Genomic DNA, 25,756 nt, shown 5'->3' with positions numbered 1-25,756 from the left:
ACTAAATATAAATTAAGGATGTTTAAACTTATTAAAACTATAAAGTTTAAAGATAAAAAGTACATTACTGTAATCTACTTGGAATTTTGAAAGATTGTATTTTTTCTAGTAACATTGTTTCTTTTATCCCATTTTCTTAAGTGTAGAAACTTTCGTCAAGAGTGTGTAAAAAATCCTTATAAAAATAGTATTTAAAACTTTTAAAGTTACTCTCATAACCTAAAATAAAATCATATTAATTATTACACTTTCTCAATTTTTTAAATTTGGTTGTGTGATGTCAATGACTTATTCAATTAGCTAAAATACAAAAGATAAAAGTGTGAAATATTTGCTATTACAAGAGTGTGTAGAAAAAGTGTGAAATATTTCTTAATTTATTTATAAAAAATAAAATATTTTTTTTCTTTTTTATTATTAAAAATCACTAATATTTTAATCCTTGATATAATTTTAGAATACGTATTTGAGTAGTGAAGTTTAGTTCTATAATGTGAAGTATACAAACTTATAACACAATTAAAAATAATTTATAGGTGTGAGTGCATGGAATATGGAAAGGGAATACAGAAATGTGCATATTAATTAGCCCAAAAACCCTAGCTTATATACAGGAACGAGTGGTCCAGATTGAAACCAATCCAACGGCTACAAAAATCCCACTATGCTAATATTAGTATACGGTATTGTAACCATACACTTGGCCCTCACATCATCCCGTCCTCTCGGAATAATGGAAGGCTGTCAGGGTTCTCTTGTAGATGGGCCGGGATCTGGAGGAACGTCAGGAGGAGGCATCGGCGGATCTGTAGATGGTATTAACTGCTCCTGATCCCGTTGTATGAAGCGTTTTAACCGCTGCACATGCACAATCTCTGGAGGATCGACCTGCTGAACGTCATGCCAAACCTCATAAACTTGCGGTCCAACTTGCCGCAACACCCAATACGGTCCTTTCCACTGCGCAAGGAGCCCCTTAGATAAACCACGTACCGTAAGATGAGGAAAATGGACTAACACCAAATCATCCACTTTGTACTCTGCAGGTGGACAATGATGGGAGTTGTAGTGCCGTTGTTGTCCCACTTGTACATGGCCTAAGTGTTCGGTAGACTCTGCTCGGACAAGTGGAAGAATGCTTGTTAAATATTGATCCCATAACCTAGCATCAAGAGCTCGTGGCAATCGCGAAGGTAAACCCAGCTCTGTTGGTAATATTAGATCATGACCATATAGAAGTTTATATGGTGAAGCACCAACAAAACTCTGCACCCCTGTGACATAGATATACCGAAGAGATGGCAAATAACCATCCCAATCCGAATGCTGAAAGTTCACATACTTTGCAATCATCCCTTTGAATGTCCGAACGAGCCGTTCCACTAGACCGTCTGATTGTGGATGATAAGCACTCGTAAAAGTGTGGCGTATCCCCAACCGAGATGTCAAAACATGAAATACCTCAGCCATAAATGCAGGACCATTATCCGAAAGAATCCGCTCTGGACAAGAATGCTGGAACACCACTCAATTGAGGAGGAAGTATCCAACAGCAGTTGCAGAGGCGCTAGCAAGAGCACCAACTTCCACCCAACGAGTCAAGTAGTCAGAAGCAATAATAACATACTCATTGCCAGCAGTTGATCGTGGAAAAGGTCCCATAAGATCAAACGCCACCAACTCAAACGGACGGGAAACTGCAATTGACTCCAACCATCCTTCCGCAGCACAAGGGGGAGTATTATGAGCTTGGCACCAAACGCAGCTACGCACATACCGGATAATATCACGTCGCATCTCCGGCCAATAGAAAGACCTGTGCAGCTTCTCGGTGACACGACGGTGTCCCATATGCCCACCTAGAACAGGAGAATCATGGTAGGCATGGAGAAACCGTGGAATAAACACCGAAGGCACCACCAGCTGTAAATGATCATCAGGATCCGTCCCCACAAAATAAAGAAGGCCATCTTGAAGGTGATATTGAGAATGTAAATGCCGGAAAGGCAAGTCATCAGCAAGTGATGCAGGATTCTCAAACCCATCTCGAAGCCTTCGAATCCACGGCTCAATCTTTTGAGCCTCGCGAACCTCATCAGGAGAAGGTAGATCTTGCTCTACGCCCTGTGGACACTGAACGTCAAGGATAGCAACCGCCGCCGGCACAGAATCCTCGTATAGAAAATCCACAGATGCTGGAACAACAGGTTCGTCAGAAACATGAGAAGTGAGTGGAGAAGGAACAGGAGCTCGAGAAAGGGCATCAGCATTAGCCATAGAACTCCCTGGGCGATGAACAACATTGAAATCATATATCTGAAGCTTCAAAGCCCATCGAGCCGTACGACCAACCAGGTTCTTCCGCTTCAATAATGAAGTAACAGCAGCATGGTCACCTTCAAGTAACGTCTGAGAACCATGTAGATATGCATGAAGTTTCTCGAAACCCCAGACTGCTGCTAAACACTCCTTCTCCGTCGTGGAGTAGTTCATCTCCGCTGGTTGTAATGTACGGCTTATGTGTGCAATGGGATGGCGCTGACCAGGCACACTCGAGCTCTATTGCATCAACACACCTCCAAGACCAATGTCAAAAGCATCCACGCGCAAATTAAAAGGTCGAATGTAGTCAGGATATAGCTCTTTGAGATCCACGAACGCCCGCTCACAATCTGGAGACCAGATGAAAGATGACATGGATGACTTTAGCAACGCTCGCAATGGTGTAGTGCCATCGGAAAGATGATCCACAAAACGACTGAGATACTGCACCTTACCCAAAAAGCGCTGCACATCATTCACACACTTCGGAGGAGGGAACTTTAGAACAGCCACAAGTTTGTTAGAATCAACTTGCAAACCCTCACAAGAAATACGGTACCCAAGATAAGTTGTGTCCTTGGACCCAAACATGCATTTTGACCGCTTCAGCTTTAAACCAACGTCGCGTAGCCGATCCAACACTTTACAAACATCACGAACGTGCTCCTCCCACGTCCCCTCCGAGTGGATCAAGACATCATCAATGAAGTCAGCAGTCAGCTCCGGCATATCGCAAAGAACCTCATCCATCATCCGTTGGAAAGTTGCTGGAGCATTGTTCAAACCAAACGGCATCACCAAAAACTCGTACAAACCAAATGGTGTATGAAAAGTAGTCTTAGGAATATCTTCTTTGGCCATCAGTACTTGCCAATACCCAGAAGCAAGATCTAGCTTGGTGAACCAACGACTTCGCCCCAGACGATCCAAGAGATCAGCAGTGTGAGGAAGAGGATACACATCTGGGATCGTCACTTCGTTTAACAGACGATAGTCGATGCAGAAACAAATACTCCCATCAAGCTTCGTCACAAGATGAGGTTCATATGCCCAAGGACTCCGCGACTTCCGAATAACACCCTTCTCCAGCATTTCCTTGACGTTTGCTCGTAAAATCTTGATCTCCTTAGATGACCGATGACGAACAGGAACCTTGATTGGACGAGCATCCCCGGTTGGAATCGGATGACATGTGGCAATCTTGGCCCCAGACGATAGGTCAAATTCAAAGAGATCAGAATACTCCTTCATGAGCCGGTCAACTACTGCAACACAAAGATCGTCGGAGGGATCGGAAAAGGGAAAAGCAGAAAAAGATGGAAACACAGAAGGAAAGAGTGGGGGAACAAAAGTAATGGAAGCAGAGGTAAAAGTAGAGGGACGAAGAGGTATGGAAGTGAGAGGAATGGATGAAACATAAGGAAGTATGAGACAAGGGGGAGAAGCCTCAAAGTCACACTTGGCATGATTGCGCTGCAACCAATCCATACCAAGAATGAGGTCAAAAGCTTGACTTGGCACCACCCGCAACGACTGCAACTCAAGCTCGAGATCGCCCACACGCACAACCAGGTCCACCTCATCCCGTGCACATGCATGTGTATGGCCGTTGCCATAAAGAATGAAAACTGGTTCCACCACACGACGCAACTGTAGATGACAACGTGTGGCAACAGGTCGAGCAATAGAAGATAAATTCGAACCTATATCAACCAACATGGAGAGAATAATAGAAGACCTCTTGTTATAAAAACGAGCTTGGAAAGTAAACACTGGATGAACTGGTGCCGAGTGAACCCCTTGATGATACTCTCGAAAGAAAGATGGAGGGGTCACTAATTTATTCGTGCAAGGTCCCTTCGTTACTCGCGCGACTCCTCGTTTCCCAGATGCATCTCGGTGTCTAGACCTTCCACTGCAGCAGCACCCAGGGGATGTTCCTGACGCCAAGGTCTCCACCCAGGAAATGGAGGTCGCTAATCCGGAAAACGACGGCAACGCCGATAAGTATGACCAACTTCATCACACGCCCAACAGCAAACATCACGGCCACGACCACGTCCTCGCGCTCGTCCTTAGACTCGAGTGTAAGCCACAAATTTTTCCTTTCCAATTTGCCAGCTTATCTCGTCTATCCGTCCAACACCGCCTTGGCTTTTGCTAAGTTCCCTTGCCAAGGTTCTCGCCTATGGTACCAGCTCCTACTTGGTCTCAGCTACTCATTGCACGAGCAACGGAGTGTTAGCCATCCATCCACGGATTCCCAAATCACTCCCAATCCCCCTCCCCGGGTTAGACTGGACTTAAGGTTCGGCTACACTCCCCGCAAGCACAAGCAGCCAAGCACACCAAGCTTCCAGGTTCCTAACATCCTTTGGTACCACAAGACTTGATCATAGGACCCTCTAAATCCCAAGTCTTGAGTGCAACACTTGCTTCGGGATGCCGGGGCGAAACACCGTGGCCTAGCAGCCCGGCATGGGTACCTCTCGCCCCCCACTTCCATCCCGAAGGAAGGCCCAAGCCCCTAAGAAGGGCGAGGACCAATGAGCCGCATGGTACTCAAGTGGGGCACCACTCCACATGAGCCGGGAGCACGGCAATCGGTTTCCCTTTCGGGAGTGGGAGCTGCTCTTGAGCACTTCCTTGGATGGCCCCTCCGGCACCAACCAAGTCCATGCTCACTCCCACCCAAGGCCCCTCGGTCCCAGTCCCAACCTCAAGTCAGTTTGGGAGCCCCACTGGAGAGTCCCTTCTAAACTGGTTCCTGGACCTCACTATCCCTACTATACTTTTGGAACCCCCTGCAGCCCCCCCCCCCCCCCGGGAGACGCACGCTTTGGGCTTTCACCCCTTGACCCGTATTAGTATTTGGACTTAGTCTCTGGCTCGATCTCGGACCCGATTTCGGATCCGACTTCGGATTCGGTCTCGGACTCGATCTCGGACTCGATCTCGGACCCGATCTCGGACCCGACCTCGGACTCGACCTCGGACTCGGTCTCGGACCCGATTTCGGATCTCGGACTCCGTCTCGAACTCGGTCTCGAACTCGGACTCGAACTCGGTCCCCGAGTCGGTCTTGGACTCGATTCCGGACTCTATCTCGAACTCGGTCCTAGAGTCGGTCTTGGACTCGATCTTCGACTTGGTCCCATCCGATGAACTCTTTGTCATTTTGGTCATTCTTTCGGGGTTCCTTTAGCCTACGACACCTCGGCGAGTTGGTTCCTTACAACTCCACCACCCATAGAAGAAGTTCGATGCCCACATCGAACGCCTCGTTTTATCCTACGACTTGTTGACCATGTCTCCGGGGGCATCCCCCCACTTAGCGGTGTGCCTAAGTTAGCCTCCCCGGCCAAGAGCCCATGACAACGGAATATAGGTGTCCCTATACTCCTCCCCTCACCACGCCCTAGTATGGGGTCGGGACTTGAACCCAGCCTTGCTTTACTAGGGGTTGGGACTCGAACCCAACCTCCGTAGAATACGTTTACGGATTCGACATCCCCGCAGGGAGTCGGGCGTAGCTCCCTACGCCTGGTCGAACTAGCTAACCCATGCTAATTAGCTCACTTTCGGCGCGCCTGTTTGGTCCGTTAAGGGTAGGGCTACTCTCGAATAGTGTCTGATAAACTTTCGATAGTAGTTGCATAGCCCCAAGAACGCCCTCAACTCATGTACATTCGAAGGCCGCTCCCATTCCTGGATCGCTTGGACCTTCTTCGGGTCCACCTTGAGCCCGTCCTGGCCCACCACATGCCCGAGAAACTTTACCTCTTGTTGAGCAAAGTCACATTTGCTCTCTTTAGCATACAGTTTGTGTTCCCTTAGTTTCTCAAACACCTTCGCCAAGTGTTCGGCATACTCCTCTAGCGTCTCGCTATAGATCAGGATATCGTCGATATAGACGACCACGAAGTGATCCAGATAGGGTACAAAGATGTGGTTCATCAACGCCGAAAACGTTGCCGGCGCATTGCACAGCCCAAAGGGCATCACCAGAAACTCAAAGCTCCCATACCTCGTTCGATAGGTTGTCTTCTCGACATCTTCCTCAGCTACCCTGATATGGTAGTATCCTGACCTTAGGTCAATCCTCGAGAAGTATTTTGCCTTTCCCAACCTATCGAACAGGTCCTCGATCCTTGGCAAAGGGTACTTGTTCTTCTTGGTATACTTGTTGAGCAACCGGTAGTCTATGCACATGCGCATAGATCCATCTTTCTTTTTCACAAATAGCACCGGCGCCCCATACAGCGACTTGCTCAACCTAACATACCCTTTGTCCACCAACTCCTCTAGTTGGCTCTTGAGCTCCTTGAGTTCTTTTTCGTTCAATCGATAGGGTGGACGAACCACCGCCTCAGCACCCTCGACCAGCTCAATCTTATGTTCTATCGGTCGTGCAGGGGGCAACCCTGCCGGTAGCTCCTCTGGCATGGTATCCTGGAATTGGTCCAGCACCTGCTGGATCACTAAAGGTACTTCTTCCGTTCTTGTCTTTTTGTCACTCTTCACCGAGAGTAAGCACAAAAAGGCTGTTTTAGTTCCTTTAGTGAGTTGTCCTCTCGTGGACACCAGGTTTAAGCATGACTCTTTGGCTTTGCTTTGCCCTACCTTTAGATCCTAGGCCTCCACCCTAGATCTTCTTCCTTGGGCATTCGCCAATACCACAAAGTTCCTACCTTGTCCATGCAGGGCTACCACGAACCGATTAAACCAATCCATTCCGAAGATCACGTCAAATCCCGCCATGTCCAAGACGGTGAAATCCATGTCCACTTTCCATGTCCCCACTTCGACTCTCGCTTGTCGAAGTACCTCATCGGTGCTTTGGCTACCCTGAACAAACTCTATAGTCCTTGGTTCGCCTAGCCGCTGCACCGTTAGTCCGGCTTGCCGGACTATGTCTGCAGCCACAAAATTATCCGAAGCACTCGTGTCAATAAGGATCTTAACAAAGCTACCTCCGAGCTTCCCTCGGAGGGCTAGTAGATGTCGCGAACGACTCTCTACCAAAGTTGCTCGTGTAATGAGTAACTTTGAGTTAGGGACTGGATCACATACCTCAGTTTGGACTTCACCCGACTTGATGGCCATATTGGCTCTGGCCTTCTTCGGGTAGGGACATTCCCTCGAGAAGTGTCCCGCTTCGCCGCAGTTGTAGCATACGTTGTTTCCCACGCTGCTATACGACTTGACCTTCTTATCCGTGGGTTTGTCTTTTTTCGCTTGACTCCCCCACGTACTCGCTCGCTGGCCACCGGATTTGCCTTTCTGGAACCCCGAGGACTCATTCTTAAAGAAACTCCTTTTGAATTTCCCCTTGCTATACGTTCCCCTTGGTTTGGCCCCTTTGCTAAATGTGGATCCCAACCCCGTTGTGTTCCCCTTTCGCAGGTTATCGTTGAAATGCACCTTGATGGCCGCATCCAACGCTTCCTTGTAGTTGGTCAGGTTCCACCGCATCATCTCACCGCGAGCCCAGGTTTGCAAACCTGATATGAAGGCATGGAACGCATCTATATCCCCCATGTCCGTGACAAGTATCCTCTTTGCCATGAACCCATTCACATATTCCTGGATGGTTCCAGTCTGCTTCAGCCTACTCAGCTCATCTCTCAGATGTAGAGTGGCATTCGGAGGAACGTATGTTGCGCGGATCCTCGCCTTCATCATGTCCCAAGTGGCCACTGGTCCTTCGTTGGCCTCTGTCGTTCTCCACCAAGACTTGGCATTATCTGCCAAGTATAGTTTTGCACATGGGACCTTCTCCGAGCTCGGTAATCGCAACGCTCGGAAGTAGTCCTCCATATCGTAAAACCAATCCTCCACCACTTTATAGTCGTTCACTCCCTTGAAGACCGGTGGGGGCTTTGGTTTGTACTTGGGAACTGCCTGAGGGACTGATTCTACTTCGATCTGTTCGACCTTGTCTGGTTTTGCCTCAGTCCCGGCCGAAAGATCCGCACCTTCTGCGCTGCCAGCATCCGCAGTCTTTTTCTTTTTCTTCCGCCTCTCGTCACGCTTTAGCTTGCGTACGAGAGTTTCCAGCAGGGCATTGGTCTGTGCCAACTGTCCTTTTAGCACGTCCAATCGAGCCTTGGACGACCGAACCTCGCCACCGGACTCCTGTTTGGAAGTTTCCTCACTAGAGTTCTCCTCATGCAAGGATTCCTCATCTATAGCCTCTTGTTCGACCAGAGGCTCCAGCTCCGGCGGAGGTACCGTCTCCACCTGGGTTCGCTTACGCCCTGCCCTTGCCATCTCCCAGCAATCCGCCTCTATCCTTCGCTAGAACTGAGATAAAGGCTCCGATACCAAATTGTAAGCCACAAATTTTTCCTTTCCAATTTGCCAGCTTACCTCGTCTATCCGTCCAACACCGCCTTGGCTTTTGCTAAGTTCCCTTGCCAAGGTTCTCGCCTATGGTACCAGCTCCTACTTGGTCTCAGCTACTCACTGCACGAGCAACGGAGTGTTAGCCATCCATCCACGGATTCCCAAATCACTCCCAATCCCCCTCCCCGGGTTAGACTGGACTTAAGGTTCGGCTACACTCCCCGCAAGCACAAGCAGCCAAGCACACCAAGCTTCTAGGTTCCTAACATCCTTTGGTACCACAAGACTTGATCATAGGACCCTTTAAATCCCAAGTCTTGAGTGCAACACTTGCTTCAGGATGCCGGGGCGAAACACCGTGGCCTAGCGGCCCGGCATGGGTACCTCTCGCCCCCCACTTCCATCCCGAAGGAAGGCCCAAGCCCCTAGGAAGGGCGAGGACCAATGAGCCACATGGTACTCAAGTGGGGCACCACTCCACATGAGCCGGGAGCACCGCAATTGGTTTCCCTTTTGGGAGTGGGAGTTGCTCTTGAGCACTTCCTTGGATGGCCCCTCCGGCACCAACCAAGTCCATGCTCACTCCCACCCAAGGCCCCTCGATCCCAGTCCCAACCTCAAGTCAGTTTGGGAGCCCCACTGGAGAGTCCCTTCTAAACTGGTTCCTGGACCTTACTATCCCTACTATACTTTTGGAACCCCCTGCAGCCCCTCCCCCCCCCTGGGAGACGCACGCTTTGGGCTTTCACCCCTTGACCCGTATTAGTATTTGGACTTAGTCTCTGGCTCGATCTCGGACCCGATTTCGGATCCGACTTCGGATTCGGTCTCGGACTCGATCTCGGACTCGATCTCGGACCCGATCTTGGACCCGACCTCGGACTCGACCTCGGACTCGGTCTCGGACCCGATTTCGGATCTCGGACTCCGTCTCGAACTCGGTCTCGAACTCGGACTCGAACTCGGTCCCCGAGTCGGTCTTGGACTCGATTCCGGACTCTATCTCGAACTCGGTCCTAGAGTCGGTCTTGGACTCGATCTTCGACTTGGTCCCATCCGATGAACTCTTTGTCATTTTGGTCATTCTTTCGGGGTTCCTTTAGCCTACGACACCTCGGCGAGTTGGTTCCTTACATCGAGCAGCAGTAGCATCAACCTCCATTAGAACAGGACCATCACCCATAGGAAGTGGAGCGGAAGGACGTGCAGCAAGAAGTGGAAGAGGCAACGTCTCATAACGTTGTGCCAATCGAAGAGCATCGTCAAGGGTGGCAGGAGCAAGTGCATGCACAAGTCCGACAAGATCTTGACAAAGTGCTGGCCACAACATTCCTAGCTTGATCCGCTCCGACATATTTGGCTCCGCACGAAACAAAAGACTTCGGAAACGAATGCCAAATTGCATCACTGATTCAGATGGCCCTTGGCGAAGACGATGCAATGTTGGAAAGCATCATCACAATCATCGGCATGTCCGAAGGCGCATTTGAAGACATCCAGGAGAACACTCCAATCCCTACGAGTGGCTGCGCTCAAACCATTGTACCACTGCAACGCCGTCCCTTGGAGACACGTGGGAAACTCACGCAACCGTCGAGCATCATCCCAATAATGATATGTGGCAATCACCGTAAAGTGATCAAACCAATTGTACACATCATCCCCAGGATTCCCACGAAAAAACTCCGGCCGAACGCGAGGATTGGCACCAAGAGCAGGAGGAGTTGTACCACGTGCTGTGAATGCCGCCATCAACTGAGTTTGGTTGTTCAATTGCAAGCACATAGCATCAAGCAATTGAACCAACTGCTACTCTAAAGTCAAAGGAGGAGATTGCGGATCGGCCATGAAGATGAACGAAAAAGAAAGAGCAAAAGAAGAGAAATGACAAAAAAGCTGGAAAGAAATGGTAGATCTAGACAATGCAAAAAGCTAAATCTAAACCAAAATCCTGAAAGGAAAGAACAAAAGAAAGGAAATGGAAAAAACTAGATCTAGACGATGCAAAAGCTACATCTAAACCGAAATCCCAAATCTAAGCACTCCCTAGGGACAGTCAAAGGTGCCCCTCACCTCCACTAATGTGAGTGCATGGAATATGGAAAGGGAATACAGAAATGTGCATATCAATTAGCCCAAAAACCCTAGCTTATATACAGGAGCGAATGGTCTGGATTGAAACTAATCCAACGGCTACAAAAATCCCACTACGCTAATATTAGTATACGGCATCGTAACCGTACACTTAGCCCTCACATAGGCATTTTACAAATAATTTTAACATTATCATTTATCATCAAAAACTCTCCATTTAAAATCTATCAAAAATCGGTAATTGTATTATTTTATAATTATTACTAAACTATTTAATGCCTGTTTGTTTTCTTTAAATATTCTAGGTTTTCTTTTGGGTTGTGTGCAAGGAAAATGGCTGTGGGCTTTCAGAACCAAGGGAATTCTTGTTCAGCCAACAGTGCTTTACAGTGCGTTGCGCACACTCCGGAGCTCTCTAGCTTCTTCTTGAAATCAGACAGCGTAAGAGGTGAGATAGCAATCGAGTTTAGGAAAGTGGTGAGGGCGATTTGGAATAACGCAAGCAAGTCTGTAAAACCAGGGCCAAAGCTGACAAATCCGAGCGTCCAGCAGGACGCACAGGAGTATCTCGATTTTCTTTTGGGTGCCCTGGATCAAGAATTCAAGAAGCAAGAGAATCCCCCTAAAGGAAAAAAGGTGCGGCCAGAGCTCCCCTCTCCAGTCGCAGAGTTCTTCGAGGGCCAAACCAAATCCACAGTGAAATGCCCGAAGTGCTCCAACATGGTCTCCTCCACGCCTGAATCTTTCACCTCTCTCTCGCAGCCGGTTTCTCTGGAATCATGCATCCGGGAGTACACCAAAGACGATGTTTTGGATTCCTGGCACTGCCCAAAGTGCAAGAGAAACCAAAAGGACGCTGTCAAGAAACTGGAGCTTGGGAAGCTCCCACGGAATTTGATCCTCCATTTGGCAAGGTTTAAGTGCGATTCTTCGGGGAGTGTGGAGAAGATCGACACCACGGTGGAGTTTCCACAGATTTTGACACTTTGGGAACAGGAGTACAAACTGTATGGATTGATTAACCATATGGGAGACTCCGACTATGGGCACTACACGGCAACCATCAAACTTCCAAATGGAAAGTGGTACAGCTTTGACGATGAGGTGGTGGAAGAGATTTTTGACCTACCGAGGTGCTCGAGCGATGCATACATTTTGTTCTATCACAAAACAAGTGTGTAAGAATTACAGTACATATTTACACGATATCTTGGCTTGCGTCTTCTTGTCGCGCTGCTCTTGTTCTACAGCTCCAACATTCCAGGAGGAGAGCATTCACGATCATGGACAATCCGAATCCCGCAAAACCGGCCAGCGAAATCGACAAGATTGGGTTCAACTTCATCTGGATCATGGATTGAAATAAGAGCTAAAAAAGTTTTAAGAGAGTGATCTTACCCAACTGTAGAAAACATGCGCAAATAGTATGACAAAGCCGACCTGAAAGATGGCAAAGAGCCACATACAACGCCGCCTCACTGTGCGTCGAAAGAATCTATTGTTACAGACAGGAGCTCGAGAGAAAGAGAGAGAAACGAAATCTTACCAAGCGTTGATGCTGTGATGGCAGTGAGCATTCCAAACATGACGGCGAATGGCAGAGCTAGCATCAATGCTCGAGGGCCCTTTCGTCTCACCTGTAGTAGGCAACAAAGAAATCCATCCGCAAATCAATCGAAATCATCAGAGAATTATCACCAGTAGCTGCTCGAGGAGGCAAAAGTACGTGAGCATGCTGATCATGACGAGCACGGGAACGTCATGCCAAATCCTGGAAGAACACCATGGAATCTACAAAGCTGTAGAGCGAGATAGACGAATCTACCTGTTGAGAGCACTCATTTGCGCCATTTGAGCTTGCTGGAGAACTTGAGTTTCAGCGTTGATATTGTTTTGGTTTTGCTGGAGCCTGACGAGCGTGACGGGGAGATTGACGACCTCCTGGCCACAAACATCGCACTCGCGGTTGCCTCGAATCCCAAACCACTTGAGAGCACACTCCTCGTGAGCCAGCGCCAGCTCCCCTTTGCAGCTACACTCGAGCTTGAGCGTCTTGCCCTCCTCGCCCAGATCGCACAGGCAAATGCGGCACACTGCTTCCTCCTCGGGGATCTCCTCGTCCTCGCCGTCTAAAAGTTTTGCAACTTTCAGATCATGGAACCATGGTCTCCATGAACTTGATCATAGGAAGTTTACGTACCTTGGGTGTCGTTGGCATGGTCAGTGTCTTGGGCTCCGTCGTCTGCTTGTGAAGTTTCCCGGGGACGAGGACGAGGAGTGGTCGGCTTGACGAGAAACGTTCCGGAGTAAAGCCGGGTGAGCTTCTTCTCCTTTTGGTGACCATCGAGCGCCGACTTGGAGCGTTTGATCTGCTTGTCCTGCGAAGACGAGATGACAAAGTTGACGATGAAAGAAAGAAAGAAAAGTTCTACCTTTGATGACGAGATCAAATTTTCTCTAATGGCATCTGGACTCACTGCCGCGGCCCCTGTCGACGAAGAAGACGACGGAGACGCGGACGAAGAAGACGATAGTGTGAATCGCAATGGAAGAGACACTGTTCTTGCGGAGCGGGGAGTGAGGAGCCGCATGAGCGAGAAGTTTGATCGGGGTGTTGCTGCTCCTGGGGTGTTGGAGATGGATGGCGGTGGCGGCGGCTGCGGCGGAAGAGCATTACTGAAAGTTTGGAACTGCACGGATTTCTTGCCACTCGATCTCGGCGTGGGCGTCGCCGCCGGAGGTTTCCCGGGAACATCCGCGGGCTTGGAGGGTATCTCGAGCTTCAAGCTGGGTCTTCGTTTCTCGCTAGCAACCGGTCTGTCAATCTAGAGAGACCAAAGTTTCATGACAACACAGAGGAAAGGAAAGAATGAGTACCTCTATCTCGCAAACTTGAGGATGAACTACAGTAGCTCTATCTTCCATGATGATCTCTTAGGCTAGGCTAGAGATTTTCATCACCAGCCGGATTAGCAGTGGCGCTCCTGGCGATTGCTTAGCAGCAGCAGAGGCTCCATTCTCCTGGAGATGCCAATTACCTGAGGAGAATGTTTGCGACTTGGCATGGTAATCTCGTGCGCGAGGATCACCAGTGGCGCCACTAGCTCTTGCGGGACTATGGCGGATCATTTCTCTGGGCTCCAGTGTCCTCCCTATCTCCCTCTTTTGTGATGCGCAATGGGTAAAGAATCGATTTGGAGTCCCACTAGAGCTACTGAAGCAATCAACAGCAACAAGACAATGGCAAACATCGCTTATGCATGATTCACATGCGGACAAAGAAAAGCTCAAAGGTTCGATCCTCTCCCAAGACAAAGGATGAAGCTTCAAGCAACGATTGATTTTGGCTAATCTTAGCAGAGAAACCATAGCAAGTGTGAAGCAAAAGAGTTGTCTTTTTAAATTTCCCAAAAAACAAGAGCTTTGACCACACTCTGCCGGAGCGAAGGGTGAGTAGCAGCACTACCAGTGAGCGACACAGCCTAGGAAGCGCTCTTCCCCTTTTTCTTCTGAATCTTCTTCATGTAAAACTCGAGCTCCTTACCTTCCAGAATGTACCTGAAAGAACAAAACCACACGGGTCGGATGAGTACCAGCACGGGTTGAATGATCTGAGAGAGCTGGATGACTGGCTCGACTTACCCGTCCGCGCGTCCGCACTGCCCAGGACGGGACGCGATGCAAGCCAGCAGCCTTCCACTCGCCATTTGCTCCTCGATGTGTGGGTCGAGCTTGTGACCCTCCGCTCTATTGGCAAGCTTTCGCAGGGTGTGCTTGCTCTTGGGCTTCTCTTCCTCGGCGGCCGGGCCGGCTTCAGTTGTAGCTTCCTGAAGCGCAAAACTCGTAAAACTCAGCTCCACAAGTAAAACACCAATCAAAGAAAAGAGTAGAAACTATCAAACCACAAAAGGCATACCAAGAACACAATCAAAGAAAAGAGAAGAAACTCCAAGTCAAAACACAAAAAGCATACCACGATAACAAAAGAATCGGAAGAGCCCAAGAACACAACCAAAGCAAAGCTAGGAACTCCAAATCACAAAAGGAATCAAGCCAAACACGAAGAACGAAAAGAGCGAGAGCGCGTACCTCGCCTTCCTTCTCCTTCTTCACGGCCGAAGGCTTCTTCTTGCGCGAGAGATCCACGCCGTAGTGCTGGTTGTACCAGGCGCGGAAAGGCGTCGCGTCCACCTGGACGATGGCGCTCTTCACCAGCGTCTGGGTCCGGACGAGCTCGTTGTTGGAGGCGTTGTACACCACCTCCAGGATCCTCGTCTTGCGCGCCACCGCCTCGGTCCCCCACGAGTAGTTCCCGGCGTCGAGCCTCAGCGCGCGGAGCTTAAAGTTGCCACCGCGGACGCGAATGCGGCGGACGGTCTTGGCCGCCAGTTTGGTCATTGCCGGCTGCCTCCCGAGCTCGTATCTACACACAAAAAGGAAAATTTCCGTGTTAGAGATCCATCCCTTCGCCGAATCCGAGACTTACTTCCTCTTCTTCCTCCATGCCTTCTTCTTCCCACCGGTGGCCCTCCTCTTGTGAAGCGAATCGCGCGAGATACCTGAGCCAGCGAGTGTGAGATCCAAGATCCAATGCGCAAAATCCTACCCATGATTCGCGACGCGCCCCGCCTCGCCTCCTCCTCGCTCTAGCCTCCGGCGCCGAAGAACCCTAAAACTTAGGGCAACGAATCCTGGCCGTCTATTCTTTGGTTAGGGCTGGATTGGAAAAAATTTGGATTTGATCCCATGAGCGCCAGGCGGAGAGCGAGTGCCGCCAATAATCCGCCCGAATCGCCGCCCGGGAGCCCGCCTCCCAAGAAGGGCGGGGGCGACAAGAATGCGTGGGTTGGATTGCAGGCAGCGCTGGGGAGGAAAGAGGAGCAGCTTGTGGAGCTGCGCGAGCAGCACGATCAGCTCATCAACAGGTCTAGGGATGCGCTCCAGAATTGGGAGGCGGCAATGCAGGCCAAGGATCACGTCATCCAGCAGCTCCAAATCGCGCTTCGTGCACAGCTATCGGCGCTCGAAAGGTAATCCTGGCTTTGTGTGCTGGATTTTGTAATGTTTTGGTCTTGGATCGATCAATCCAGGCAGGAGAAGATCAATGAGGATGTTCGGCAGAAGCTGATGCACAAGGAACAGGTGGATCAGGCAAGATTTCATCAAATGTAACTGCTCTATGGTATAACTTCTCGAATTTTGTTTTGAGTGTGAGATTTTATTCGCGGTTTTTTTCGTGACCAGGAGAAAGATGTTGTTGAATCGAGAGATAAAAATGGGGATTCTATCCAGCAGCTATCATCCGATCTCCGTACTACCATCTCGGATCTCCAGCTTAAGTTAGACGACTGGAAATTCGACAAAGTTTCCAATAAGGTATGCAACCTCTCGCGGATTTCGACTTGACGTGGATGTTGTTTTGCATGCTGCAGCAGCCCGAGACTTCACAGGAAAGAGTTCACAGTTTAGAGGCGGCTTTACAGATGAAAGAAAAGGTGCGGTAAGTCCTTAGCTCGCAGTAAGAAGAAACGTTAATAAACATTTTTTTCTCCACGCCAGGAGTTTAGACAGCAGGAGAAATGTTGCAGAGAGTTGAAAGCTTCTCTGTCGAAGAAGGACCAGTTACTGCGTCTTGCTGAAACTACCATTCGCTCAGTATTCTCAAGGTACACGCCTTTTTCTCTCTATTTTTCTTTTCCTTCTTTGTACGATGGCTTAGGCAAGAGGCTTCATTTGAAGTATTTGAGTACTTGAAGGGGAAGATGGAGCAGGACAAGTCTTTTGTTAGAAAAGTAAGCACGTTCATATGAAAACTTGTCTGTCTGAATTGTGAGTTGTGGCAGACTCTGGCTGATTTAAACAACGAGATAGTTGATTCGAAATTCGATATTTGCGTGGTAGTGGCACTGCAGATTACATGTATACATACTGAGACCATTGGTTGCAGCAACCACGCGGCTCTTCGAAGTCTCCGGAAAAATCCCGATCGAGAAAAAGTTTTTCAAGGAAGCCACAAGAGAAGTATGCATTTGTTCAACATTTTCGTTTCTGATTCCTTCCAGAAGTTTGTATAGGGTGGATGACATCCTGTCACGGATTACCAAAGGTCAGGTTTCTATCAGAATGCAACCGTCCACAACGTGCTACGATTTACAGGCCGAAAGCATTGTCAAGGAGGTAGTGAAAGTATCTCTGACGATGATTCGAGCCGTGACGAGGTACATTGATCAAGTTTTTATGTACATGTTCTGATGTCTCTCGATTGAAGTGCAGTCTCCTTACTTTTGGTTGAGAGCCAGAAGACCTCAAGAAGATCTCAGCCCCCTTATAAGTAAGTTCGTTTGATCTGTATTTCCTTTCGCTCATGAACTTCGCTTGGCAGACGAGATTGGAAGACTGGAAGAGAACTGGAGAAGAACAGAAGCTAGAATGCGAGCCGAGATCTCTAGACGGGTTTGTTTGTTGAATCAAACTTACATTGTTTTATATTCGATGCTTCTTGACCTCCAGGTTCTTTCCCCAATCGGGATTCCAAACCCGGACGAGCAGCAGCAGCAACAACACTAAGGCTCCTGGTTTCTTCACAAAAGCCTGGTGAAGCTGCCAGAAAAATACATACAAACAAATCGGCGTTGTTACATGGACGCTATGTCCACTTGAATGCAACGGCGGAGTTATCTTCAAACTCTCGGGCACTTAAAAAATCTCTCGAGTCCTCCTGCGCTCCTGTCCCGCTCGTTCTAGCAGCGTTTTACTCTTTTGTCCCTGTGATCTCCCTCCACTGTTCCGTTCATAGCCTTCCTCTTGTCCGTCCCATTAAACTGATCAGCCAATTTCCCTCTCAACCGCGCGAGAGCGTCCTCCACAGTAGCCGGCCTCTTCTCCTTCCCAGGGAAAATTTTAAACTTCTGAGCCAATTTCCCCTTAAATCGCACCAAAAGGTCCTCCGTGTGACACACTATCCTGTGACCTCTTTCCGTCACCCTGTGCAAACACTCATTGAGTATATGTATCCTGTAATCCTCCATAGCCAAGGCCTTCCGGAGGTTCCTCCTCAAGAACACGGGACACCCCCGCCGCTGCTCCTCCTCCACATCCGCCAGTAGCCCCTCCACCCATTCCTGCTGCGCGTAGTACCCGATGAGCTCCCGGATCGTGTTGAGATCGCTGACACGGGAGAACTCGTCGGGAAAAAACCTCACGTTGATCGTCACCCTCCCGGGAGCGGTGTCCACAACCTCGAACTGGTAGATCCCCTCGTACGGTAGCAGCGCGAACTTGGCGTTGGCGAAGTAGCCGCCGTCGTCGATCTCGCCGCCCCGCCACCTCGCCGCCTCGATCTCGTGGAGCTGGATCGCCTGAACGGCCTTGGAATCGGGGTGGAGCTCGCGGATGTTCTTGCTGATCCTCGCCAGGAGCTCGTGGATTGTGTATACCCCGTGCCCGAGAGCACTCCTCCATTCTTCGCCGGAGCCGCGTTCTTGGAATGGATCCCTCCCGGGTGCCGAGGCGAGGAAATTCGCATAGAGTGGAAGCTTTCCCAGATCCGTGCATGTCGCCCTGGCCGAAGAGACGCGGTCGTGGAGCTTGGCGTACAGCCGAAGTAGCACGTAGAGCTCCTCCGGGCCGTAGAAGATCCGCGCGGCGCCGCCGGCGGCGCGGGGGGAGTCGTCCGTGCGGTACAGCGGCGTCCCGGCGTCCACCGGCGGTACCGGCGCCCCGAGGCCGAGGATATTCCCCAGGAAGTAGCTCCAGGCGCGGCACGGCGAGGACAGGCAGCCGTTGACCAGCGCGTTGACGTCTACGTTGACATTGTCGTCCGTGCGTATGTCGAGGGCAATGTCGGCCGGCAAGAGCGCCGACAAGAGGGAGTAGTGCGAGTGGGTCGCGGAGTTCCTGTCGTGTGCCTCGCGGATCTCGGCCACCAACGCGCTGTCGGCGGCGATGACCGGTACGTCCCCGTACGGCGCCGCGGGGTGACCGGTGTGTTCCCTGTACGCCGCGGCCCATTCCGTACGAACCTTTTCCCTGTTCTTGAGCATGGCATCCTTGGCATCCCGGAGCCGCGAGCAAACCTCCGCTGCTTCCTCCTTGCGCAGTAACTCGATCACCTGGGCCTTGCTCCACTGCAGCGCCATCGACAGTCGAGCCACCAGGAGATCCAAGTCCCTCTTCCTGCCGATTTTCGTCCTTGTTTCCGTGAGCCGCGCGATGAGATCGATCGCCCAGCCGAGGTGCCCGATCGCCATGTCGGTCTCGAATTGCTCGTCCTCGCAATCGAACAGCGCCTTCTCGTGCACCGTCTTGATGGTCGTGCGGCTCTCGATGGGCCGCTTGGCGAGGCCCAATGTAGTGTTGAGCACGCCGCCATCCCCTTTAGGGCTCTCCCGCTGCTCCAGAACCTTGTAGCTCGGCCCAAACCACTCCATCTCCAGCGGTTCTATCGCTTTCTCGCCCCCAGGCCAAAACTGCAGGAATTCCTCCCAGCAATGGGGGTGTGGAGCGAGGAGCAGTCGAATCCCCATCAAAGACTCCGTGCGGCAGTGGCGAAGATTCCGAAACAAAGTCATGAGATTGTCGAAAGTCGCCTTGGGGAGAAGATTTCGCGAACTATGGATGTAGTGACTCGCCTCCTTGTTCATGATCATCCTCCTCTGCGAGAGTGCAACCTAAAGGAATGCCTTGTGTATTAAAAAGGGCTAATTGTGCCACGTGGCATCTATTCGTTAGCACGCGTGGCGGGGATCTAGGGTTTTAGCAACTGGTGGCAATGGAAGCGAGCGCCGCGCGGGTAAGCGAGCTCCTTCGCGATTTCACCGGATCGATCGTGATTGCGTTCGTGATGCGCAGGGCGAGGCGCCGAATCTGGCGATGGCTGGAATGCGGTCGCCCGGGGGCCTCCGGGCGGTGTCGCGGCCGCTGGTAGATCGCGCTCCAATCGTCGTGCGGCGGAATTCATTTCGCGGTGCCACGGCATTCGTTTCTACGATTGGTGTCTTGCTGGTGTCGAAATTGTTCTTTAGATGGGCTTGGCAGTCGTTGCAAGTGGCAGCGTTTTGTCATTCGGCTATGACGCTTCTCGGTCGTAAGGTCAGTTGTAGTTCTTTCTTTCTTTGGTTTTGATCAAACTTGCCTTCTTTGGTTTGATCTTTGTAGTTCCGCGGCCATCCTCCACAGGAGGCGTTTCTGGGATATGTCGCTACTCCTGTAACGACACTTACGATTTCGAGACCGCTGATCCAGTGGATTTTTCCCGACCTGTATCGGACTGCTCGTTTTTGGAGGCGTTTGCTTCCTATATACACAAGGTTTGTTTACTGATTGACTTGAGCATTTGCCTGGTGTTTCTGATTATAAGTCATAGGTGTTTCTGTCCGGAAGGTATATGATCACAAAGCTGAACGCACGGAACAAGAGCCGAGACGAACGGGATAAGTTATGGGATAGACGGCACGAGTGGGGAGGGAAGATGGTCCACCAGCTTGTGCTGGATATGAGTGGATTTTATGTGAAGTCTGCTCAAATCCTTGCTTCTAAAGCTGTAAGTACGAGTGAGTCTTTGGTCTTTTGCACTAATCTGTCGTGTGTAGGAGTTTGTTCCAGGGCAATGGAGAAAATGGCTCTCGAAACACCTTGACGATGCGCCTCCAACGCCTTTCTCGCGGGTTAAAAAGAGTATCGAGAAGGAGCTTGCATTATGCCCGAAAGGCAAGGACATTGTCACCCCACTGGATGCACTTTTCTCAAATGTTGAGGAAGATCCGATTGCCGCAGCGTCGATTGCTCAGGTATATTACAACATTTTTTATTAAGGCTGATAGCTTTCAACAGGTTCATGGGGCCACGCTAATCGACGGAACACCGGTTGTAGTTAAAGTACAACATCTCGGAATGGATACTATAATGCATTCTGATCTACGAAATCTTGCAAGGGTATGCACTGTACTCTTGAAAGAATATCATCCGGAACTCCTGTTGCTGTAGGTGGCTCGTTTTCTAAAAGGACAGCTACCAGTCGATCTCACACCGGTATGTGGCTTTCGTGTTCTATCATTGTCAATCTTCTTGGTGTTTTCTAGATTGTGAAAGAAATCCAGGCGACAATACCTCTTGAATTTAACTTTGAACGAGAAGTCTGGTTCATGGTATACTCCTCATTTTCTGCGACTAATTATGTCTCTCATGTTCCTGCTCTTTTGCAGCTGCGTATTAAAAGTAGCCTTGAAACCCATGGATTTTCAAGGATTGTGTGTCCTTCGCCAATTGAAAATCTTTGCACGCAGCGACTTATAGTCATGGAGGTAAAAGCCCAAGAATTGTTTTTCGTTTTTAAATTTTTTTTTGTTCCTTTTTTACTTGCTTTTGACTCCAGAGGCTTCATGGAACACCATTTACCCACATTCTGCATCGTAATGCAGACGAGTCTTTGCAACCAAGGTACTGCTAAATTTTTTGGCATGATTTATGCATGTTTTTAAATCGTATTTCTAGAATACCAAAACTAAGAGACGTGGTAAAAAATCTCATAGAGGCTTACGGTCAGGTAAGCTACAAGCTCATGGTGAGTGGTGACTAAATTCTGGTGGTTCCTCAGATGATCCTTATAGATGGCATCTTCCATGCTGATCCGCATGCGGGAAACTTACTCTTATTAACAGATGGTCGGCTCGGTCTTCTGGATTTCGGCCAAGTAAATCATCTCGTTTTCTTTATACCTTCTAACTTGTTTTTTTGTTTTCCTTTCCAAGAGCAAGGTGCTTGGTGAAGAGTCACGAAAGCAATTTGCCAGAATGGTCATTTCACTGGCAAGTGACGACGCTGTAGCTGCCGCTCGGGTCCTTTGCGAAATGGGAATCGTTTTTGAGGATTCTTCTACGCCTTCAAAGGAAGTGAGCGTCGAAGTGCTCGTCATGATGGCCAGGATGCTCTTTGATACGTGCTACGTCGAAGAAGCAACGGTGTCACCCATGGCCGAAAACTCCATCCTACGGAAGGTCCCAATGCGTTCCTTCAATCAAGAGCTTTGGATGGTGAGCACTCAATCAATCGCTCTTTCTCTCCTTGACGCTTTTTTGTTGGTAACCCAAGGTTGTTCGTACGATCCTGATGCTCCGAGGCTTGCTCTTTTCGCTGGAAATGGATGAATCGGCAGTGGCAATTTGGAAACCATATGCGGACGTAGTTCTGAGCTAATTCTCTGAAACTCTGTTTTGTTTTGATGAAAATTAATATGAATAATGGGCACAGTTTTATTAACAGCGTGTTTATAAATAAACCACAAATATACTTTAAATTAACAAGTTATTTTAATACCTAATCAACTATAACCTTAGGGATTTGTGTTCGATGGGGTTGTGGGATACTCTGGCGCGGCTTCTGGGCCAAAAGCGAAAAGAGCATGATAAAGCAGAGGAAGCGCAAGAAGTATTAAAAGCGTCTAGATTGAAGGCAGCAAAAGCAGCTCTAGCAGCTCTAGCAGAGATTAGACAAGTCGAATCAGAGTATAAGATTTCGTTGGATAAGGCGAGTGGCAAGCGACCTGCCGACAAAATTGGTCCATCACCTTTTCGAAAGAAACCAAAACTTCTGGAGAATCCATTCACAGTCGAGGTATGTCCTTCCTTTTTCCGCAGTCTTGGTGAAGTCCTATCCTCCATTCTACAGAAGAGTAACTGCAACCGAAGGCTATTGGCCATTACCAATCCATTTCTAAAGATCAGAACCGCCTTACACTTGAAGGACATGCCCTCTGATAATGTGGTTGATGGACAGCTGATGAAAGAAGAAGCTCTTGATAAGGCCATTGATATCCTCTTGCGTCCGGTAATTACAACGAGAAAGCAGTACAAGGATAGACTTAATAAGATTGTGTACGCAAGTCTTCTCCAAAACATTAAACTGCTATGCACTGGGGATGTGGAAATCGTGGCTGGAGGCAAGAAGCTTGTGAACATAGAGCTATGGTAGTTTTTGTTTTTTTCTAATCCCTTCTCTCCAGGGGACCTTGAGCAAAAAAGTGATGAAATAAGGTATGGAAGGGATGAAGATGCTGGTGAGCTAGCGGGACTTGATCTATGCGACTTCGAGGTATTTCCACATCCCAAGTATATTAATCATGTTCATTTAGTTTCGTGTCTGGATCAGGGAAAAGTACACGATACAACACTGGGCCCTTTAGATAATTTGGTGACAGGGATAATAATCAAGTGTGATGGAAACGGCGATTCTAGGAAACTCGACCAAGGCTCGGCCTATGCCATCAAGGCTGCTATCCAGAATGCAAAGAGAGGAAGTTATACTCCAATTTACATTCACGATTGGACTAAAGAGAGTACGTCGATTATGTTGATATTATGCATGGTTGCTAACGTTTGTTTACCCATTTCCTTGCATTTGCCCAACGCGTAAAGAGTGGCGTTATGGTGTGTTAAAGTGTGAAGGCATAGTCTCTATCGTGCATAGCAAAATAAGCAAAGTTTGTTGTAAAGATCCTGTTGAAGGTTTGAGATTTGCAAAGATGGGACTTTCCTCACTTAACGTTTGTCTCTACAGGAAGATTCATACAGCACTTGAACTCCAAGCTACAGGAGTGTACTCATAACCTTCGACAACAATATTTTGCACCAAATATCTATCCAGATGGGGATTATCTCTTGGGTACACTTGATCTATGTGAGCAGGAGTTGAGTCTTCCTGTGAATATATCAAGAAATTTAGATGGAGGAGCTATTAGATTTTTCAACTCTATCATCCGAATTTTTACCGGTGATAAAGCTCTTCAGTATAGTAAACAGGATATCGAAGAGAATTGGGCGAGACGGACTTCTGAAGTAGAAGAGGAAATAAAAGCATGCACTTTCACAACAGATTTATATTACTCATGCATACAATCGGCAGGAAACATAAAAATGTGAAGTATTTTTTTCTTAAATAAAAGCCTGGTCACGCCATATTTCTAGGACTCAAGCGAAGACTGAGCGAGTAGGAGTGTTATAATCGAAATTTGTGGTCTCATGACACGTCCCTTACCTACAGAACTGGCATTTCAACCTCTACGTTCTATAGCTTTGAACAACTCAGGGCTTTTGCATCAGATTTTATTAGTTTTCGACTCTGGAAAGTTAGCGAGCTTAGAGTACGCTCAAATGGTTTTATGCTTCCCCTAGGTTTTTGAGCTTTTGACATACATTATTGAAACGTTATGCAACTTGACATGTTCAGATCATGTCTATGGTTTTGCTTAAATATGCTAGAAGTTCCCTCATTTCCAAGGAAGTAGGAGAAGGTGAGAATGCAATCTACAGTAATTTTTCTGCGCTTTGACTTTTCCTGCTGCAGTGCAGATGTTCGCATTGCTACTCGTCCTCGCTGCTTCTGCTGCTGCTGCTGCTGGGGCAGCATCTAAGCTTTCTGATGGCTCCAATCTCTGCTTTCCAGCAATGTTTGTGTTTGGAGATTCGTACCTGGATGTGGGCAACAAAGCCGCTCTGTATCCGCAAGTGTTTCAGCAACCCGTCCCTCCAGTGATCATCAGCAACGAGCTTCCGTACGGGCAGACATTCTTTGGCCACGCAACCGGACGCTTCTCCGACGGCCGGATGATCTCAGATTTCTTGGGTGATTGTCTCGAGTCCAATTTTTACTCTGAAATTTTCATTTTGCTAACCAAACTGTTTAATGGTTTCAGCTGAAGCTCTTGGATTTGAGGATTTCCCTGGTGCTTACTTTCAGCCACTCGCTTCCAGCTTCCGGTATGGTGCAAACTTTGCTCTTGGTGGAGGAACGGCTATCGAGCATAGTTTCTACGAATCTCGCAATGTCACCACCGTAGTTCCTTACTCGCTGCTCGATGAGCTCGGCTGGTTTCTAAGATTTAAGAAGCTGGCTAGGCAGCAGAGACAACACAAGCTGGTGAGTTGGGAGGGGTAAAACTTAGAATTTGATATTTTTTCTCTTTTGTTTTCTAGGCAGTGACTGCGTTCTCCAAGGGACTCTACGTAATAGGCGAGATTGGAAGCAACGATTACACAGTCGGGCTCTTTAAGGGAGGCATGAGTCCTGACGTGCTGAACTGTACGCTGTTGCCACTTGTGAGAGGATCCATAAAGCATTTCTTTGAGGTGAAACAAATTTTCTTTTGCTTTTAATTGTAAAAGCTTAGTTCCTGGTGGACATTTTTTCTACCAGGAGTTGCATGGATCCGGGGCGAGAAACTTTCTGTTCATTGGGATGCCTCCGGCAGTGGATAATCCAGCCTACAGATCGTTTGGAAATTTTGTTAACAGGGAGAAGCTCTACAACCTGACTGCTGCGCACAATGCCATGCTGAGAAAACTGGTCAAAGATCTGAAAGCCAAATACACTGATAGCTTTCTTGCATTTGCGGACTTCGAAGGAATCCACAAAGACGTCATGAACAATCCTGGAAAACACGGTAATTAAGCTTTTCGATCGTGATGTCAATAAATTCTTGTAAAACTCGCAGGATTCACTGATACGAGTTCAGCTTGCTGTGGCGCCGAGGGGCCCTTCAACTTCAACATCAGCATTGGATGCGGGCAGCCAGGCTACACTTTGTGCACAACTCCGGCCCAGTTCGTTTTCTGGGATTTCAGCCACTACACGGAAAAGTTTGCGCAGGTTGCGACCAACGCGTTTGTGTCTGGGAAGTATTTGCATCCGCCAGATGCATTCACTCGAAAATGCGGTGGCAAGCTCAAAAATCTCATATGATTGATCTTAATATATTTCGTGTTGTTTGTCATCCCAACTAATCAATTGATCTTCAGTAGCTTGTTTTGAATTATGTTATAACTTCGAAACTAATCTCACAAGTGAAACCTTCTCGACCTCATGAATGTCCAGTGGTTGCTCTCGTGGCCTAATGGACAAGGCATTTGACTTCTAATCAAGGGATTGTGGGTTCGAGTCCCACCGAGAGTGCATTTTTTTTCTTACTTTTTCTAGCTTTGTAAAAATCAATGAAAATTAA

General features: G+C 48.7%; 6 protein-coding genes and 1 non-coding gene across 13 annotated transcripts; 5 read left to right on the top strand and 2 right to left on the bottom strand.

The window, feature by feature from the left end:
* The first annotated feature begins 11,097 nt into the window (after nt 1–11,097).
* LOC112344172 (putative ubiquitin carboxyl-terminal hydrolase 11) lies at nt 11,098–11,984 on the top strand. Its single transcript, XM_024668467.1, has one exon. The coding sequence runs from the start codon at nt 11,098–11,100 to the stop codon at nt 11,944–11,946; it is 849 nt and encodes a 282-aa protein (XP_024524235.1). The 3' UTR covers nt 11,947–11,984.
* Nucleotides 11,899–13,753, bottom strand: LOC9643509 (E3 ubiquitin-protein ligase MARCH11). 4 transcript variants are annotated; one of them, XM_024668586.1, is made up of 8 exons: nt 13,642–13,753; nt 13,197–13,589; nt 12,965–13,142; nt 12,590–12,893; nt 12,463–12,535; nt 12,311–12,401; nt 12,163–12,242; nt 11,899–12,109 (listed from the first exon to the last, which is right to left on the bottom strand). In XM_024668586.1, the coding sequence occupies exons 1-8, from the start codon at nt 13,687–13,689 to the stop codon at nt 11,963–11,965; spliced, it is 1,314 nt and encodes a 437-aa protein (XP_024524354.1). In that variant the 5' UTR covers nt 13,690–13,753; the 3' UTR covers nt 11,899–11,962. The 4 variants fall into 4 exon arrangements, with proteins under 4 accessions (XP_024524354.1, XP_024524355.1, XP_024524356.1 ...); XM_024668587.1 differs by having other exon boundaries at nt 11,899–12,133; nt 12,205–12,242; XM_024668588.1 differs by having other exon boundaries at nt 12,205–12,242.
* A 388-nt stretch (nt 13,754–14,141) lies between these two features.
* On the bottom strand, nt 14,142–15,454 carry LOC9655242 (40S ribosomal protein S8). Its single transcript, XM_024668607.1, has 5 exons — nt 15,371–15,454; nt 15,251–15,323; nt 14,854–15,187; nt 14,407–14,591; nt 14,142–14,322 (listed from the first exon to the last, which is right to left on the bottom strand). The coding sequence occupies exons 1-5, from the start codon at nt 15,372–15,374 to the stop codon at nt 14,247–14,249; spliced, it is 672 nt and encodes a 223-aa protein (XP_024524375.1). The 5' UTR covers nt 15,375–15,454; the 3' UTR covers nt 14,142–14,246.
* Nucleotides 15,455–15,491: 37 nt separating this feature from the next.
* Nucleotides 15,492–17,449, top strand: LOC9643508. Of its 4 annotated transcripts, none has more exons than XM_024668605.1 (13): nt 15,492–15,794; nt 15,855–15,946; nt 16,009–16,140; nt 16,197–16,259; nt 16,324–16,430; nt 16,484–16,556; nt 16,608–16,661; nt 16,712–16,785; nt 16,839–16,870; nt 16,921–16,982; nt 17,038–17,095; nt 17,147–17,217; nt 17,275–17,449. In XM_024668605.1, the coding sequence occupies exons 2-13, from the start codon at nt 15,944–15,946 to the stop codon at nt 17,329–17,331; spliced, it is 786 nt and encodes a 261-aa protein (XP_024524373.1). In that variant the 5' UTR covers nt 15,492–15,794; nt 15,855–15,943; the 3' UTR covers nt 17,332–17,449. The 4 variants fall into 4 exon arrangements, with proteins under 4 accessions (XP_024524373.1, XP_024524372.1, XP_024524371.1 ...); XM_024668604.1 differs by having other exon boundaries at nt 16,830–16,870; XM_024668603.1 differs by having other exon boundaries at nt 16,827–16,870.
* Nucleotides 17,450–19,503: 2,054 nt separating this feature from the next.
* Nucleotides 19,504–22,020, top strand: LOC9655240 (uncharacterized protein slr0889). The gene is made up of 14 exons (XM_002963665.2): nt 19,504–19,555; nt 19,615–19,854; nt 19,921–20,072; nt 20,146–20,305; nt 20,355–20,552; nt 20,596–20,697; nt 20,749–20,793; nt 20,844–20,909; nt 20,967–21,065; nt 21,137–21,201; nt 21,256–21,307; nt 21,359–21,454; nt 21,513–21,794; nt 21,853–22,020. Exons 1-14 carry the CDS (start codon nt 19,535–19,537, stop codon nt 21,955–21,957), a joined length of 1,683 nt encoding a protein of 560 aa, XP_002963711.2. The 5' UTR covers nt 19,504–19,534; the 3' UTR covers nt 21,958–22,020.
* A 90-nt stretch (nt 22,021–22,110) lies between these two features.
* LOC9655239 (GDSL esterase/lipase At1g28590) lies at nt 22,111–25,497 on the top strand. Its single transcript, XM_024668465.1, has 8 exons — nt 22,111–22,710; nt 22,909–23,095; nt 23,800–23,912; nt 24,108–24,381; nt 24,452–24,675; nt 24,732–24,884; nt 24,952–25,198; nt 25,250–25,497. The coding sequence occupies exons 1-8, from the start codon at nt 22,111–22,113 to the stop codon at nt 25,495–25,497; spliced, it is 2,046 nt and encodes a 681-aa protein (XP_024524233.1).
* Nucleotides 25,498–25,634: 137 nt separating this feature from the next.
* Nucleotides 25,635–25,707, top strand: TRNAR-UCU. The gene has a single exon. It is a non-coding gene; the product is annotated as a tRNA-Arg (tRNA).
* Nucleotides 25,708–25,756: the final 49 nt, after the last annotated feature.

This window comes from Selaginella moellendorffii, unplaced genomic scaffold, assembly GCF_000143415.4.
Source record: "Selaginella moellendorffii unplaced genomic scaffold, v1.0 SELMOscaffold_3, whole genome shotgun sequence".
Classification (NCBI taxonomy): Eukaryota; Viridiplantae; Streptophyta; class Lycopodiopsida; order Selaginellales; family Selaginellaceae; genus Selaginella; species Selaginella moellendorffii.
Note: the sequence above shows the minus strand (reverse complement) of the source record. Positions and strands in the feature narration are given on the sequence as shown.